The sequence below is a fragment of the Mus caroli genome, unplaced genomic scaffold, assembly GCF_978045245.1.
Source record: "Mus caroli unplaced genomic scaffold, Mus_caroli_1 scaffold_9, whole genome shotgun sequence".
Classification (NCBI taxonomy): Eukaryota; Metazoa; Chordata; class Mammalia; order Rodentia; family Muridae; genus Mus; species Mus caroli.
Window position 1 is genome coordinate 75571223 of NW_028227264.1, and position 18289 is coordinate 75589511.

At 52.4% G+C, this 18289-nt stretch overlaps 1 protein-coding gene and 1 long non-coding RNA gene across 2 annotated transcripts; one reads left to right on the forward strand and one right to left on the reverse strand.

Annotated features, from left to right (window-relative positions):
* Positions 1–3264: 3264 nt before the first annotated feature.
* Positions 3265–5850, reverse strand: LOC115032156 (uncharacterized). The gene is made up of 3 exons (XR_015048430.1): positions 5548–5850; positions 4202–4260; positions 3265–3657 (listed from the first exon to the last, which is right to left on the reverse strand). It is a non-coding gene; the product is annotated as an uncharacterized LOC115032156 (long non-coding RNA).
* Positions 5851–6003: 153 nt separating this feature from the next.
* Positions 6004–16426, forward strand: Pofut2 (protein O-fucosyltransferase 2). The gene is made up of 9 exons (XM_021174865.2): positions 6004–6177; positions 7282–7532; positions 9163–9307; positions 10010–10120; positions 11693–11759; positions 12557–12682; positions 13639–13819; positions 13911–14034; positions 15339–16426. Exons 1-9 carry the CDS (start codon positions 6047–6049, stop codon positions 15490–15492), a joined length of 1290 nt encoding a protein of 429 aa, XP_021030524.1. The 5' UTR covers positions 6004–6046; the 3' UTR covers positions 15493–16426.
* Positions 16427–18289: the final 1863 nt, after the last annotated feature.

Here is an 18289-nt window from a genome sequence, read left to right on the forward strand (position 1 = left end):
GACAGGCTGTAAGGCTTCTCCTACAAAAAAGTTGACACATAATAGGACTACTGGCCATGCCTTGAGGTAAAACAACCCATTGATACCGTTTATCAGACTCTTCATTATTTACAGAAGGGAGAATAAAAGCAAAGTGCTCTCTATCACACAATGCAAGAGGAATAGAAAAAAAACAATCCTTAATATCAATTATTATTATAGGCCAATCAGCAAGCAGGCTAGAGAGCAGGGGCAGTGTACATTTTTCCTCTTTGTATTGGGCCCATAATTTGCATTTTTTTTTAAAGATTTATTTATTATATGTAAGTACACTGTAGCTGTCTTCAGACACTCCAGAAGAGGGCGCCAGATCTCGTTGCGGATGGTTGTGAGACACCATGTGGTTGCTGGGATTTGAACTCTGGACCTTCGGAAGAGCAGTTGGGTGCTCTTACCCACTGAGCCATCTCACCAGCCCCCATAATTTGCATTTGATTACTAATAGCTCTAAGATCATGTAAAAGCCTCCATTTACCTGATTTTTTTCTTGATTACAAATATAGGGGTATTCCATGGTGACTGGGAGGGTTTAATATGTCCTAATTCCAATTGTTCCCTTACTAATTCCCTGGCTGCTGCCAATTTTTCAGAGGAAAGAGCCATTGAGGAACCCATACAGGTTCCTATGTTTTCCAAGTAATGGGCATACTGCCCTCAATGGCCCCTAGGAAAAACCCAGTCCTTTTTTATCTAGTTTAAACTTGGTTGGTACTGGCATAGTACTGCCTTGTAATGACTTTCCCAATCCTTTACCTGGAGTATAGCCCATACTAGACATAATTTCTTGGGCTTGTGGGGAATACTCATTAGTTAATCTAAGATCCATCTTGGTTAAGACATCCCTGCCCCATAGGGTCACAGGTATGTCCACAATGTAGGGGAGGAATTTTCCCGACTTAACTTCTTCATTTTTCCATGTCAATTCCTTAGTACTAATAAGAGGGGCAGTCTCATAACCCAGACCACGCAGGCTTTGAGATGATGTCTGCAAGGGCCACTTTGACTGCCAATCATGAGTGGAGATAATACTGCAATCTGTACCAGTATCTAGTAATCCTAAAAAGGATCGTCCTTCAACCTCTAAAGTTAACATGGGGCAATCTCCTAATTTCATTGATAAGAAAGTGAACCGAGAACCTGTAGAACCTAGTCTTCTCTCTCCTCTTATTTTATTATTTGCTGGGAAATATTTATGTAAACTGGGTAATAGCAACAATTGAGCAATTCTATCTCCTGGGGAGATAGCTGAGATGCCAGCAGGGGAGGCTACCAAAACCTTTACAACTCCAGTATAGTCAGGATCAATCACTCCAGGGGTTATCTGTAATCATTTTAAAGCAGAAGATGAGTGGCCAAGCAATAGTCCTACAGTATCTTTGGGAAGGGGGCCTTTAAAATCTGTATCTATGGGCTGTACCCCCATCTGTGGGGTTAATACGAATCTGGTGGTGGAGTGGAGGTCCAATCCTGTGGAGCCAGTAGTGGCTCTCCGTGGTCTCTCAGATGACGGAGAGACAGCCAAGGTTTCTTCTGGTCTTTCTGAAGAGCCCCATATATTTGAGGGCCCTGGGAACGTGGGCTCCGCTGTCCGTTTTTTGGCCTGGTGCCACCATATCCTGCTTGTAATGGTCGGCCTTCTATATCCTTTGTAGATCTGCATTCTTTAGCCCAATGTTTTCCCTTCCTACATTTATGGCATAAGCCTGGCTGTCTAGGTTTATCTAATGCGGCCCATTTTTCATTTTCAGGGCAGTTTCTTCTAAAATGTCCTCTTTGGCCACACTTATAACAAGTATCATTATTAGATCTACTCAATTGGACTACAGCTGCCGCCAGGCCTGCATTGGTTAACGGACCCCCTAGTTCTCTGCAAACCTTCATCCAGACTTCTAAACCTTTATGTTTATAGGGTGTAATAGCTGCTCTACACTCCTTAGTGCATTGCTCATACACTAGCTGCTTCACCAAAGGCATAGCTGTATCAGGGTCTCCAAAGATTCTAGTAGCTGCCTCAACGAGGCGTGCTACAAAGTCTGAAAATGGTTCTGTGGGACCCAAATATAGGAATACCCCTATATTTGTAATCAAGAAAAAAATCAGGTAAATGGAGGCTTTTACATGATCTTAGAGCTATTAGTAATCAAATGCAAATTATGGGGGCTGGTGAGATGGCTCAGTGGGTAAGAGCACCCAACTGCTCTTCCGAAGGTCCAGAGTTCAAATCCCAGCAACCACATGGTGTCTCACAACCATCCGCAACGAGATCTGGCGCCCTCTTCTGGAGTGTCTGAAGATTTTCGTAAGATTGCCTGAGACTGCGCCTTTGTTCAGCAATGACTTCCAGGCTTTGGTAGCTACCTTATTTATTTGGGCATAGACTGCTTCAGGATAATTTGTTTGATCTAAAGCAAACCGTCCTAAACCCAGAAGCATGTCTGCATCCCAATGTCTCTGAGGATCTTGTCCTGTGGCTAAATTGGCTGCTACCTATTTGCATATTCATAAGTCAAGGACTCCCAGTCTAAATATTGCCTGGACGACAAGCAAGCCCGAGCCACATTATTCCAGTCCCCAGGGGTGAGGCAATATCTGGCAAGCGCCTCAATTTGTGCAACCACAAAAGCTGCACCCACCCCATAAGTACACACTGATTCTGCCAGTTGCTTACTAGTTTTGAAATCCACTGGCTCATGATACCATTGCCCTTGGCCATCAGCAAAAACAGGGAAACTTAGACCAACTTCTTTCCAAACCTCTAGACAGAATGAGGTACCTGGTTTAGCAGCCCTGGCGGGCTCCTTTTTTTCTGTGTAATTAGGATTGAAAGGCGGAGCTGTCGGCACTTTCGGTTTTATTCTTTTTTTCGCTGATACTCCCTTTTTCAATGGGTTGGCTCTATATGGCCAATCCGGATCATACCTATCCCTCTCATACCGAGCTGCCTCTTCTAGGTCAGCTTCATCATCCTCACTAAGCTCCGAGCCACTGGAGTCAGAACTTGATAGACTTAGCGATAAGTCTTTTAAAGAGGGATATATTTTTGCTATTTCCTTTTCTTTACCACTGTTTCCTTTTCCTTTTTATTTGTCTTTTCTCCCTTCTCTTTTCCTTTTTCCTTTTCGCCCCTTTTCCTTCCTTTGCTCATACGTTCCTTATCTTCCTCTGACATGCTTTCTTGTTGTTCCGTAAGAATTTTCTGACCTGCCTTAATTGCTTCTATCAAACAAAAGCAGAGGCCATAAATTACAAAAAGCCGAAACAGCAACGATAAGAGCTAGCCACACTGGGTCCACTGGCAAGAAAAACATATCCCCCCTTTTAACCGGGGATCAATTTGGGAGACTTACCGGTACCCGCCGTTCCCTGGCTGAAAAGTTCTGAATCCGCGAGGTCGTTGTCCTCGGGTCCCCGTAGGAGCCTCCACTTACTGCGCCCACCTCGGCCAGCAAGGAAGACACAACACGGTCGGATTCTTCTTAACAGCCTTTATTGCTGGGCACGGTGGCGCACGCCTTTAATCCCAGCACTCAGGAGGCAGAGGCAGGCAGATTTCTGAGTTCGAGGCCAGCCTGGTCTACAAAGTGAGATCCAGGACAGCCAGGGCTATACAGAGAAACCCTGTCTCGAAAAACCAAAAACAAAACAAACAAAAAAAAAAAAACAAAAAAAAAAAAAACAGCCTTTATTGCAGGAACGCCTCGATGCTGCTACAGGGGACCCCGGGCACCCAGGGAGCACTGCTTATATGCACCCCAGCACAGGAGAAGACTCCATGGCCCCCTGGAATTGATCAGTCTGCCGGCACGGCACCTAATTTGCATGCACCCGCTCAGGAGGGGTTGGCGCCAGATTTGGGCTAGCGCCTGCGCAGTGGTGTTGTTTACCACAAAGGCACACCGGAAACCGGCACCATCCTAGAGTTGGCTTCCTACAACAGTCCAAAACACTGAAAGAAACCTGCTCCACATAAAGTCAACAGCACCCCACCCCCCACCCTGGACCACACGATACACCAGGAAGACCATCCTATACTTCTTGCTCTTTGCCTCAGGAGCACACTGCGGCTCTGCCCTCACTGCTTGCTTGCTTGGCGCTTAGCATCACTGACATCCCAGCTGGCTCCTTCTTAGGATGATTTGAAGAATTCTCCAGGGCTACCTACCTCTCCTGCTGTGGCTCTTGGGGCAACTCCAGCCAGAGTCAGCCAGAACAGACCAGGAACTGTCAATCAACAGAAACACTTGTCACTCCTACCAGCAGGATGTGGGGATCCCAGTTGTCCCACATCTTCACCAAGGGGCATCTCCCAAGCTCATCACGTTGCCACCCCAGCCTTTTCCGTGCCCATCATGTGTTCATTTGTTCTCCACCCCCCCACACACACACATTGGGTCATCTACATCTTGAGGTACTCCTGAACTTTTTTTTTAAATTATTTATTTTATGTATGTGAGTACACTATCACTTTCTCCAGATACATCAGAAGAGGGTATGGGATGGTTGTGAGCCACCATGTGGTTGCTGGGAATTGAACTCAAGACCTCTGGAAGAGCAGTCAGTGCTCTTAACCGCTGTGCCCTCTCTCCAGCTCCCAAGGTACTCCTGGACTTTAAAGATCTCTCCACGATTGGACACAAGTCCTCTGTTCGGGTAATTATTTTTTTAATTAATTTATTAATTATAGGTAAGTACACTGTAGCTGTCTTCAGACACCCCCAGAAGAGGGCATCAGATCTCATTACAGATGGTTGTGAGCCACCATGTGATTGCTGGAATTTGAACTTGGGACCTCCGAAAGAACAGTCAGTGCTCTTAACTGCTGAGCCATCTCTCCAGCCCCTGTTAGGGTAATTATTATAATCTGGGTGCTTTCTCCCAGGCTCTGTCTTTTCTTTTTTCTACCCCTGCCTTTCAAAGACTAGGTTTTGGGGCTGGAAACATGGCTCGGTGGTTAAGAGCAATGACTGCTCTTCCAGAGGTCCTGAATTCAATTCCCAGCAACCATATGGAGTCTCACAACCATCTGTAATGGGATCTGATGCCCTCTTCTGGTGTGTCTGAGGACAGCTACAATGTACTCATATACATAAAATAAATCTTTAAAAAAAAAAGACAAAGACTAGGTTTTACTTTTTGATGAAGCTCAACTATCTCTTTAATGCTATGCTTTCTGGCTATCTGTGACTCTCTTGTTTTTATCAGACATCCGACTGTTACAGCATACAGTAGTAGCGTGCAGAGTCTGTGCCTGTCTGCCTCGGAATCTGTATGTAATACTAACTCCATCAGAGCATTACACTACTTCAATGGGGTCTGTACAAACACTTGGTTCTGGACACTTCCACTGCGATGCAACTTAAAAAAAAAAAAGCCACAGTCACTCCACAAGTATTTCCAGGAAAGCTCAGAGCTCCGTGGGGCACCTTACTACGTCCATCATTCCCGGTCCTCCGACCCCTAAGCTGCTCGCAGCGCCATCGCTAGAGCCCTACACGGAACGGAGAGTACCTTCAGGTCCGGCATCCATCCCCACTCCTGGAGGCCAATGCTCTGTCCTCTCGCTCAACTAGGGTCCTACAGGACCAGACCTGCGGCCAGTTCCGCCCATAGCCCGGGACCGTACAACACCCGGCAACAGGAATGCCTGGCGTCGTGATGCTCAGCAAGTCCCGAATGAGACCAAGCGAATTCTTCCTGCCCTCGGGACAAATAGCGCACCGCGCAAAGTCGACGACTTGAAGACTCAACCGAACCAGGCCACCGCAGCGCCCGCAGCGGAAAGTACAACCAGGAGAGCGTGGGAAGGGCGGGACCGCGCTGAGGACCCGCCCATCCCCAGGCCCCACCCCTGGCCACGCCCACATACCCCATACTCAGGCGAAGTGAGGCGCGTGCGCACCGTGGGTCTGGCCGCGTTGCCTTAGCTACTGGAGACGCGCTCCGCGGGGCGGACAGGCGCGCTTCCGGACTGGGGCGCGGCAGCCGGAAGTGCGTGGCCGCTGGGGCCATGGCGGCGCTCAGCGTCGTCTGCCTGCTGCTGGCAGCGGCATCCTGGCGGCCAGTCTCGGCTTCAGGAGAAGAATTCTGGCCTGGCCAGTCGGCGGCGGACATCCTGTCGGGGGCGGCATCCCGCAGACGGTAGGCGCGTCTACGCCGGCCGGGCGGAGCGAGGCATCTGGGACAGGGTCAGCAGCGGGCTGGGGGCAGCGGGGCCGGGGCTGCGCGCGCAGGCTGCAGGAGCGAAGGCTGCGTGGCGAAGGTCGCCCTGGCCTTGGGCTGAGCTGGCCGTCTTCTCCCGAGAGGTCGCTACCAGAAGGTCCCGGAGCGTAGGTGGAGCCCGGCTCTGGCCACCTCAGGCACGCTGTCCCGAGGCCGATCTTAAGTCCCAGCGAGACAGAAGTTCGTGTGGGCTGTCTTGGAGATGGCGCTTCTTCCGCGGCCGCTCTTCCCCAAACTGGAGGGAGGGTAAACCAGGGGTCCGGTGCCGACAAACCCAGTGATGATGTGACTGAAGCCTGCCCGCGATTTCGTAGAAAGGAATCTTGCTTTGGCGAAGCCTTAAAGTTTTAGAACCGTTTTCACGGAGGGAGATTCTACGTCACTTTGACTTTCCCAGATGTCATTAGTGTACTGTGGAGTTTTTCCACTGGCCAGCCAACCGGACCTGTAATATCACAGTGGGGCTTAATCAGAATATTATCATCCTATCCTCTTCACTGTTTTTATTTTGAAAATGCATATTTTTCATTTAAAATAATGTTTGTTAATATAACAAGACTGTTGTTATTTTCCAGTGGATGGATGAATACTTCTAGCTTTAGCTTCCAACACAGGAACTGTCAGTAGATTTAATTTATAAACCAGATTTGTCCAACCTGCGCCCATTGGCCACATACATCTCAGAATAGCGATGAATTATTGATGACAGCGTCATGCCTTATTGTCAAAGGTTTGGTCCCCTGAGTAAACAACTGGCCTTTGGGCACCTCATTAATTTTGTTCAGACTGTGAAGGAGTCAAGGAGTCTTTGAATTAGACACTGTGGGAATGGCTGTGAAACCAATTCTCAGGTTCTGAGGTTCCGTTGACATTCTGAATTGTCAGAGAGTGTGAATCTGCTGTTGGCACTTATGAGCTCTGCTGGTCATTGTATAGTCACTGCCCTCTCTGTAAGCCGGGTGCGGGTGCCCCATGAAGATTCCCCACAGCTCACACACAGCCTATGTCTTGCTCTCTTCTCAGGTACCTCCTGTATGATGTCAACCCCCCAGAAGGCTTCAATCTCCGCAGGGATGTCTATATCCGGGTGGCATCCTTGCTGAAGACGCTGTTGAAGACTGAGGAGTGGGTGCTAGTCCTGCCCCCGTGGGGCCGCCTCTACCACTGGCAAAGCCCTGACATCCACCAGGTCCGGATTCCCTGGTCCGAGTTTTTTGACCTCCCGAGTCTCAATAAAAACATCCCCGTTATAGAGTATGAGCAGTTCATTGCAGGTGAGGCGGGCATCAGTCTGGGAGGCTTTTCTGATGTGGACGGCTGGCGGCCTGGTCCAGCCTGCCCTGGCACGTTCCACTCAGTCCTTCTGGTAGTGCTTGCCTCTGTGCTTTCTCTAGGGAAGGGGGTCTGAGCAGCTGTGGCAGGTGTGATCAGTGCTGGCGAGAAAGCAGCTGAAACCATCTTAACCAAGAGATGCACACCAGTGTGTGCATCTTGTGGGGTCACACCACGGTGCTGAGTGGTCTGTGAAGAGGCCTTTGGCCTGACCTCACCCTGTTTCCACTTTTTGAGAGGATCCATGTTTTCCAGAGCACAGAGGTGTTTAGAGTTGAGCGTAGCTTTGGTTGGAAGACAGATCCTTTTTTCTCTGCTGCACTGGAGGCCCCGGGGAAGGAAGTGGTTTATTTAGAGCCTGGCTGGTACCCATGACGTACGTGAGATCCTTATTCCACCACGACCTCCGCCCCTGCCCGGGACTGCTGCCCCGGGAGGATCTGCTTCCAGAATGTTCTCTACCCCGATGATCACATCGCTGTCGAAAGTTCTGTGTTATAGTCGGTCCTAGGAACACAAGAAGCAGTTTTTTCTTACTTTTCATTCAGGCTAAAGATGTAAACGTAAGAGCATTGTAAGTGCCTGCTTAGAACACAGACTTTCCTGGCCCAGCTTGTAGACTTGCTTGTGGGTCCTGGAAAACGAGTGGGGGTTGGGTTTTTAAGGTGCTGGACTCACCCGACATAGCCTGACCTTTGCCTGAGCTTCAGTCTCAGGTGCCTGGAGATGCTTTTGGAGCCTCTCTGTGGAGCAAGGCCAGGGGATTTCTCACTGTGGGGAAGGCGTAGATGAGGCCCCCACCATTTGGTATGGCATCAGGAGGCATAAGGCTGAATCTCCCTGTTGCCACCGAACTTCCCTCCAGCTGTAGATGGAGTAGGTCTGGGGAAGCCCACAGAGAAAGATGGTGCCTATGCCATGGGCCTCCTGGGAGAACAGAGTGGCTTTACCCACTTGCTGAGCAGAACCGATAGGGTAAAGCTGTGCTGGGGCCAGCCCAGCACTTCATGAGTGATCAGTGTGAGGGGAGCTGCTTTAGCTTGGGCCACGGGCCCATCAGCCATGCACAGACCTCACGCAGTGTGGATCTAAAGACACATCAATCGACTTTGCTGCTCGACATGACTGGGGTCATTCTCTGCACAAAGCCTCATTGGTACTTTGGGTACAGTTGGGGGTTAAGGGTGAAGCAGACATGCTGATAGGACATGCTGGGGTCTTGAGGGGTTGAAACAAGCTCTGGAGGGGACATACCAGTCGGGTGAACCCGTATGCTGGCAGACAGCACAAAGCAGCATTCAGGAGGAGGGGTGAAGGTAGGCCTGCCTCAGTGTGTTAGGGTACAGCGAGGAAAAGCAGATGACCAGGAAAGGCCAAAGAGACCTCAGAGTCCCCTTGTGGGTCCCAGGTCCGCACGCTCATAGCAGTGATTCCGCGTCTACTCTGGAAGAGTTTCCGAGCCTCTGTGGGTTAAGGAGGCCTCAAAGAAATGCCATCCTGGTGTGCGGTGCGCAGCCACACTCGCAGCTGTGGTCGCTGTTGTGTGGCACGTTGTCCGGTGGTCTCTTTCAGAGTCCGGCGGGCCCTTTATCGACCAGGTGTATGTCCTACAAGGTTACGCTGAGGGCTGGAAGGAGGGCACCTGGGAGGAGAAGGTGGACGCACGGCCCTGCATTGACCCTCTGCTGTACTCGCAGGACAAGCATGAGTATTACAGGTAGCACTGTGGGCACAGCCCCTGCCCCCCCGCCCGCCCCCCCCCCCCTCGCGGTTCACAGAGACCACCCTGAGGCAGCTGCCCCTGAGCCCCAGTACATTAGATCACACTGTTAGACAGGCTCGGCCAGTTTTAAAAACGCCTCCCTAGGATACCCCTCTTCTTTTTACTCTTATTTTTTGTGGTACTGGGGGTTGCACCTGGGGTCCTGTGCATGCCGAGCAGGCCCTCTCCCACTTGAGCTACGCCTCCCTGGTTTCTTCCTGTTCCAACACAGGTCTCACTACTTACCCCAGTGCAGTCTTTGGCGTTCGATCTTCCTGCCTTAGCCTCCGAAGGACTGAGCTTACAGCCATGCACCGCCTTGCCCGGCTCCTCTCACCTGTTATGTATACCTGAGCGTGAGCATGCAGGTCTTAGCCGAAAGTTGTCTGAGGTCCTGGCTGTCACTTAACATCCTCCGTACGTGAGGAGCTTTTGGAGAGCGGGGCTGTCTAGCCGAGGCGTGGCTTCTGTCAGCTCCCCCTCCACTGCCCATCTCCTGTTAGTGACCTGGGAAGTGTTGTATGGGTTTTTCTCAAGAGTTCTTACAAGAACCTGGCCGTCCACAGTGCTGGCCTGTGAGCTGCAGAGCGATGGGGCGGTGTCAGCAGGGCTGTTTCCTGGGTGAAAGCTGACAAATGGCCGGGCTCTGTTTTCCAGAGGCTGGTTTTGGGGCTACGAAGAAACACGGGGTCTGAATGTCTCCTGCCTGTCCGTCCAGGGGTCGGCTTCCATCGTCGCGCCTGTCCTCTTAAAAAACACATCTGCTCGGTAAGTGCCCAGGCCTTCCACTGGGATTGCACTGTACATCACCTTCCAGATACCCCACCAGGCCCCTCCCTGCACTCCAGAGGTCTGTGGGATGCCCACGCCCACAGCAGCAGCTCTAGGCTAAGGAGGCTGCTTGTCTGAGAAGAACCCCAGAGAGACTCCAGGCTGGGGTTGTCTCCTGTGCTCTGGCATCGTGGGTGTGGTCTGCCTTCTCCTGAACTCCCTGCTCAGTAAAGCCATTACTGCTGTTCACCTCCTGTGCCCTGAGTGGCCGCTGTAGAGATGGGAGATAGGACACACTTGTGGCTTCCTTCTGCATTCCTTTTTGGGGTGCTGTGAGGATCCTAGCCCGGCTGTGAATGTGTATGTGTGTGGGGGGGCTGTGAAGAGGTGACAGTGTGTCCAGTGGAGTGGAGGCATGAACAGTTGTGGGGCTCGGGGGCGTGGCCAGAAGGTGGAATCTGTTGGGCTTGAGCCCTGGAGCTTTGAAAGTATTGCCTTGTGATGTTAGGGTCCTTTCTTTGCTGAGGGCTGGGGATCGTAGAGCACACCCTGTTTCTGGAATCAGGCAGCTGCAGTAGGTAGGAGTAGCTTTTCCTACTCTCTCTCCACCCAGAAATGCCGGTGGTCAGGCGTGAGAGTCTGTGAGGTTTGTATTGTCACATCTGGGACAAGTGCCGGGGTGCCATGTCCCAGGAATGTTCTTCTGGCATCCCTGTCTGTCCCTTCAGTTCCCTCAGTGTCTTCAGCAGCTAGCTGTGAGCATCATGCTAGCCCAGGCACTGCAGGCCACACTCCTGCCTTCAGGCTCCATGTCACCTCTAAGGCCTCCCTGGCCGTGATTGTGACTGCAGAACGCCCAGCCTTGGCCTGCTCTCAGCAGCCCGTTGCAGCAGGCCTGGAAACTGCAGCTTCCCTGTCAGTGTTAAGCATGCGGTGACAGGTTCCGAGAAAATGTATATTCCGTACACAGATGTATCAGCCTATTTTGGAAATATTTCCTACCACCCCATCCCGTGTCACCTCGGTGTCAAGTCCTCCACGTTCCGCTGTGGGGTTTCACTTTCTGTGCCCCCTCTTCCCCCGGCCACACCCCCACACAGCGGAAATCTGTGGTGAGAGGACAGGCTTTGCTCACATCCTCTGTTCCCAGTCCTGTCAGGACAAGATGATACTATAAGCTTGACACTTGGAGACCCAAAGGGGTGGCCCTCTTCCCTTGAGTGAGGTAGTTGCCTTTGAAACAGACGTACACATGTTCTTGTGCCTCCGTGGGACCCACAGCCGTGTGCCTTGCTCTGCTGTCTGATAGGTGACAGAGCCTTGGCACACTGGCAGACTGCCCTAGCCCTGTGTTCTGTTAGCACACTGCTGGGCTTTGTCCTCATGACCCTGGTTTGTCTCTGTTCTGCTCCTCAGAGCTCTGCAGCGATGTTCTGGGTCCCCCACACCCTTGAACTGTCTGTCGGGGTCCAAGGCTTTTCTCTCATTTTGTGTCCTTGGAAAGTACAGATGTCACGGTTTTGATTCTTAGAATCGTTGACGTCTTTTTCTTCCCTTACGTAAATGCAGGTCTGTGATGCTGGACCGAGCTGAGAATCTGCTTCATGACCACTATGGAGGCCGGGAGTACTGGGATGTGAGTACCTCACAGCGGGCCCTCTGCATGTGCTCATGGTTTGGAAACTTAACAGTCAGCAACAGCTTTCAGCCTCCATGACTAAAACCATGGGCAGTGCCCACTGGTTTGCCCTGCCCCGCAGTGAGCTGTCCGCTCTCGCCTCAGGACCCACTGCTATCTTATGATTCTGTGTTCCAGAAACATAGTGGTCTCCCCTTGCCTTGCCACATCTGTAGGTGGCTGGGACGCTTCTCGTTTGGGTTGGGGAAGGGGACATTTTGTGCAGCGAGTCCTAACGCCATGAACCATTTCTGCCTGGAGGGGAGCGGGTAGCCTGCGTGATTCTGCAGACACTGGCTAACCTGGCAGGCGTCGGGTCAGGAGCAATAGCTCCTCTTACAAAGCATTTGGTTTGCAACAGAGACACGGTCATCAAGTTCAGTTTAGTTTAGGAAAAATGAAGCCCAAATCGAGCAGAGCTTGAAGCTAGGAGCTGGGCAGACACTGAGGTGATGAGGTCACATGACGTTGTTGGCCAAGGGCAGATGGTGCGGGCCAGTCTTGCAGCCTAGACAGGGGCTAGCTGGGGTGGCCCTACATGGACCTTTCCCGATCTCTGGGTGACACCACTGCTGGCTGAGTGGCAAGGAATTAACTAGAGGTCCCTGTAGCCAGCTGTGGTGTGGGCAGCAGGAGTCACCTAGGACCTGGTCTGTGGCGCCTGCGGAAAGGAGGGGCAGGTGGTAGACAGTGAAGCTGTGATGGCTCACCCGTCCCAAGGCCCAGGGATACTCAGCTCAGCCCCGTCCATGCAGACCCGGCGCAGCATGGTGTTTGCAAAGCACTTGCGGGCTGTGGGAGATGAGTTTAGGAGCCAGCACCTCAACTCGACAGACGCCGCTGATAAGATGGCCCCGGAGGAAGACTGGACGAAGATGAAGGTAGCCGCGCTGCTCTTGCCCGAGAAGGAGCTAGGGACGGGGCTCCTCCCTTAAGCTAGCATGTCTGACCTGTGAGTGACACTCATTATCTGACCTGCAAGAGGGCTGGCGGGGGGCTGGGGTGGGGAGGTGGAGGTGAGCTGCGCCAAGTCCTTGTCTTGGTGCTGAGTTAGGATTATGACTTGTATTTTTTTTTTTGTAAGTTTTCAGATTTTGCCCAGCATGGTGGCACATGCCTAGGACCACAGTCTTTAGATGTGGAAGCAGGAAGGTTGTGGGATTCGGGCTAGCCTGGGCTATGTAGGGAAAGCCTGTCACAGAAAATACAGGCATGAGAGAAAGGAAGGAAAAGAAGGAGCGGGGAACCCCAAAACAGAAGTGGGCAATGAATGATGAATCCGTCAGCACTTCCTACGGCCTCTGCCTGGCAGAGAGGAAGCAGGCCAGCCCATCTGCCTCAGAGCTCCTTCAGGCCTTTGGTCATGCATTGTCCTCTCCTGACCTTGTGTGTACTTCCTCCTCAAAGCTGGGTTTCCTGCATTGTCTTCCCCATGGGCTGGCTGAGCACCGTGGGCCCCTCCCCTGTGACGCTGTGACACTGGATGTTAGGACTCCACTGTATCTGCTCAGTGGGCAGTCCGGACTGGTTCCAGATGCTGTTGCTTAAGTTGCTTAGATGCTCCTACCTGGAATGTATTAAATAGCTTTTCCTTTTCTTTTTCCTAGTGATCAAATTCTGATTCTTATTTTGCCCCGATAAAAGTATTTGTGATGATCACGGTCCTCATGGCCTTCTTGACAAGACATCGTTTCCCCCAGGAAGTTCTGTGTGAGACTCAGTCAGGCCTCAGCATCAGGAGGGATGCTTTAGAGAGCACGTTCATCCCGCTCTGTGTTTCAGGATACCCGGGTCAACTCTGTTCAACAGTTTTCCGACAGTTGCATGTCTTTTGTAGGTCAAACTGGGCTCAGCACTAGGCGGCCCCTACCTCGGAGTCCACCTGAGAAGGAAGGACTTCATCTGGGGCCACAGGGAGGATGTGCCCAGCCTGGAGGGCGCCGTGAAGAAGATCCGCAGCCTCATGAAGACTCATCAGCTGGACAAGGTGTTCGTGGCCACAGACGCCATCAGGAAGGGTAGGCAGCCCTAAGGCCAGGCCTTCCTCATGACCCTCCACAGTGTGCCTTTTCATTCTGGAAGGTCAGTAGCCTCTCCTTTGCCTCGCAGAACAGGAAGAACTGAGGAAGCTGCTGCCGGAAATGGTGAGGTTTGAGCCCACGTGGGAGGAGCTGGAGCTGTACAAGGACGGAGGCGTCGCCATTATCGATCAGTGGATCTGCGCTCATGCCAGGTGCCTGGGTCCATGCTGCTCTCAGAGGTCCCCGTTGCCCCAGTACTCAGCAGCCAGGGCAGGTGGTTGTGGCTGTCCACCCTCTCTGTCCCCATTTAGAAAGCTTCCTTGCTTTCTAAACTAACATCCGGTCCAGTGTTTCCTTGGGCTGCTGGGAACTGTGGGTCTAGACCCTTCAGGTCTTGTGCACATACGTCCTCTGTGCTGTACACCGGTCCCATATCATCCATCTGAGAGAGGCGAACTTCCCGGGCTGCTTGGTCTCCTTGGTGTGTTTGTGCTTCTGAAGTAACCCCGGGCTGCCTGGGGCCAGAGGCCTCTGTGTCACTGCTCCAGGAGACCAGGAGGGCAGCTGGCCTTAGACCATTCTTTGTGCATCAGCTGTAGGAGACCTGGGATGGGCTCAGGTTGGAATGTCCTGATTAGAATAGGAACGTTCAGCTTCCCCATAGTTCCAGATGCCGAGGTGCCGGAGTGTGGGCATAGGGCTAGAAGGCTAGTGTGTGCCTGCCTTGCCCGCTGCTTTTCTGCCGTGCTCTGGCCTCCAGGGTCCCCGCTGACACTGTCCCAGCACCAGGGGTAGGCAGGTGAGGGCCTCATCCTTGATCTGCATGGGTCTAGCTGCTGTCCCCTTCCAGGCACGGCTTGTTTAGTGCCCATAATGGGGAGAGCCAGGCCAGTCTGTCTTTTTTCCCTGTTAATGCTCTTTCTGAGGAGCTCGGAGCTTGCCCACTCTCTCTGCCTGGGGTTCTTCCCAGGCTCCGCTAGACACAGCTGTTTCAGGAACTGACTGCAACTTCAGCTCAGAAAGGACTTCACACAGCTGATTGTAGTTGCTTCCACCATTAGCACTGCCTGCTGCTAATGCAGCCCACCCGATGCCTCCACAGGTGTGGCGAGCCTCAGGCCCCAGAGTTTCAGGAGAGTCACATGACATAGCATGCCAGCGTTCCTCTTGAATCAGTTGGCCACTTAAGTGCTATCAGAGGGCCGGGATATAGGAGTCAGAGCTGGCTGCATTGCTGTCACCCCAGGAATCTGAAGGACCTTGGAAAAGGGGGCTCCCTTAGCTATGGCAGCATGCGTGTGGATGGTCCCTGCCATTGTCAGGGTGCCAAGGTGGACACAAGTCCTTGGTGTTGGTTGAACAGCCAGGTGAAGGTCTGCAAGGCACAGTGGCCGCTGAGGTAGGGACTGACCCATGCAGGTGCCAGTGCTGAGGGCCTCAGAGCCTCTGGTGGGTGGGTGTGACCGATGCCTCCACTGTTGGTCCCGGGTAACATCTTCATCTCGTTGCTCTGCAGGTTTTTTATTGGCACCTCTGTTTCCACATTTTCCTTTCGGATTCACGAAGAGAGAGAGATCCTGGGGTTGGACCCCAAGACAACATACAACCGGTTTTGTGGAGACCAGGAGAAAGCGTGTGAGCAGCCCACGCACTGGAAGATTGCGTACTGAGGGCCACCTATCCACCGCCTGCCAATTACTCGGTCACAGGGTCCCAGAGGAGGCCCCCACATGGGAGGCAACACATCTAGAGCCCATGCTCCCACGTGTCCGTGGGCCGACATCTACCTGTGTCTTAGGCTCTGCCACCTTCAGGATTCACAACTGTGTCTTCTCTCAGGACCTGAGAACCCACGTCCCCATCACAGATGTCACATGTGTGCTAGTCCAGAAATGGAAGAACATTTGTCAGCTCCAACACAGGCCTCTCAGCCACCTTCCTGAACAAGTTGAGCATGGCCAGCCTGTGGCAACGCCCTCAGGTGTGGATGCGGGCTCCTGAGGTGTTGGGGTGACTCTGACGCACTCAAGCATGGACACAGGCTCCTGAGGTGTTGGGGTGACTGACGACTGAGATCACTTCACACATGGCCAGCGGGAGCCGACACCAGGCCTTGCCTCAGCCTCTACCTGTGTGGGGCTCCCACTAATTTCCTCCTGGATGGCACTGTTGTCATCAGAGTGACAGCCCTGGAGCCTTGCCAATGACTTCCTCGCCTCACATGGACCCCCAGGCTCACTGCACACGCTGAGAAATAGAATTGAGAAGTAAAGGAAATGGCCTTCAAAAGGCCACACCTGAGACCCACCCCTGCTTTGACTCCCTTCCCTGGGCCTCATGCTGCACCACAGGAGGCAGAGTCAGCACAGCCGTGGCCAAGGCACCCCCAGGTCCCTGACCTGGTACTTAGCAGTACACCCCTCCCCCCAGTGCTGTGCACTGAGCAGCCCCCACTCAGCTACTGCCCAGGTCTCCGTCCCAAGCACCAAGGTAGAACCTGAGCACAGACAGGGCCCCGTGGCCCAGTCAGCTGACCAGCTAGAATCACGTATTTATTTTCCATTTGTACATCCAAGCGTATTAATAAAATACTTTTTCAAGAAAGCTGCAGTCCTAGAAATGGTGTCTTTTTAAGTACTTTTGTTTTCTTAGGTCAGGAGCTGTATCCAGTATGTAGACATCTGCAGCCGTGCCTTTTGGGAGAATGAGGGAGTGTGCCAGCTGGCGTGGACCCTTGTTGCATCCGCAGAAGGCAGACTAGCCAGGTGTGACAAGACATTGGTGTGTCCTGGAGCCTAGGGTTTGGTTCTGTTTGTGGGGACCAGCATGACCTTGTCACTGTCTAGCACCACCGGGCCCTCTGTCGGGCTGTCTGTCAGGGGAACGCATTCTCCAGCCACAGGAAATCTGGGAATCCCACCTCCAAGGAGATGGCAGTAAACATGCTGTTGATGCTTCCTAGAGGAGTGGCTGGTCCAGAGCACTTAGTGCAGGGACAGAACCTCCCACTCTAAAGTGGCAGCCAGTGCCAAGAACCAAGGGGCACAAGCTGGGGCAATGGAGCAATGTGCTGGGCCAGGTCATCTGAGAGGATGGCATGAGAGCCATGTAGCAAGGGTCTATGCCAACATGCCATGTGGCCGTCGATGAAGAGCAGCTCAGAGGTTCTGTCCCCATGGCCCACATGGAACAGGTGGTTCAATGATGTAAGCAAAGAGATGAAATCGATCAATCTGAGGCACGGCATACGGAGCAGCGCCTGGTGCCGTGGGCAGCAGCTTCTCCAGGCAAAGCTGGGCAGCCTTGTGAAGTCTTGAACCAGTCTACTGGTAGCCCAACCAGTTGCAGAGATAGCCATCTGTCACAGGAATATCAGTGAGCCTGCAGCTCAGTTTCCATACAACGCTGGGTTGCAGTTCACCATGAACAAAGAGAGACAGCTCTAAAACAAATTCCAGAGCCAGCTCTGTCCAGGAGAGCCCAGGGACCAGAAGTCCACAGCAGAGAGCAGTTCCAGCTATTCAGAAGGAGGATGGGGTCACTTGGGTCAGGGGTGTGTGTGTGTGTGACTTGCAATGGCTGCTCATGCCACGGTACATACCACAGCCCTATCCTCCCCCAGCTGTCTCTGTACCAGGATGCTCCCTTTGCCAGGAACTTCTTAACTGTGGACAGTGGAGCCTGCCCTCCAAGTCCCTCTGGTACAGATGACACTAACACAGCAGATATGGCTGGACACACAGACATGTCCTGCTGGGGACTAGCCTACACTCTGCTCTAGCATCTTACACAGCTTCCTTTGTGAATTTTCAATGACCTGGCTGTGATGGCTTACAACTCTCCCATCATCCTCTCTTCTCTGTCCTCAGATGTAGCAAGGGAAAGACAACATCTACACGGGGACTTCTTTAGAGTCTCCCTAGATGCCTGGCCTGAACTGCTACCTGTTGCAAGTACCCTGTATCAGTCAGGTTAAGGCGTCTTTTATGGACTCTCGCTTCTGAGGCTACATTGTGTCATCTGCTGGCAGTCTCCAGGCACTGATCATATACCCTGCGTTTGATGACCTAGGCAGGAAGTCCACTCCCAGGAGAGATTAAAATGAGGAACCTAGTATACCATAACACACGTGTAGCTGGAAGGCAGTGCTTCCTGCCCCAAATGAACAAGGCAATGCTAAGGATATGTTGGATCAAGCTGGGAGGAAGGTCAGTGGTCAGAAAGAACAGCAGGACCGTATGGTCTTTGGTGTCCCCTGAAATCACACCTGGGGCCTACCCAGAGCAGCAGGGCATTTTAGGCCTTCGCCAGCACTGACAGGGCCATCCAAATGGGGATGACAGCATAGAGCAGCCCACTGGGGGTCTCTGTGCAGAGACCAGACGGATGACAAGTGACCATCCTTGGTGAAACCACAGGGCAATTTGTTCCACGGCAGCAGCTAACTGGGACACCAAGGGCTATACA

Bases quoted from the DNA above. Each gene is read 5' to 3' on its own strand.
- Pofut2 (XM_021174865.2), top strand. From the start codon at position 6,047: ATGGCGGCGCTCAGCGTCGTCTGCCTGCTGCTGGCAGCGGCATCCTGG. The intron at 7,533-9,162 runs GTGAGGCGGGCA...GGTCTCTTTCAG, and splicing joins GTATGAGCAGTTCATTGCAG to AGTCCGGCGGGCCCTTTATC. The intron at 9,308-10,009 runs GTAGCACTGTGG...TCTGTTTTCCAG, and splicing joins GACAAGCATGAGTATTACAG to AGGCTGGTTTTGGGGCTACG.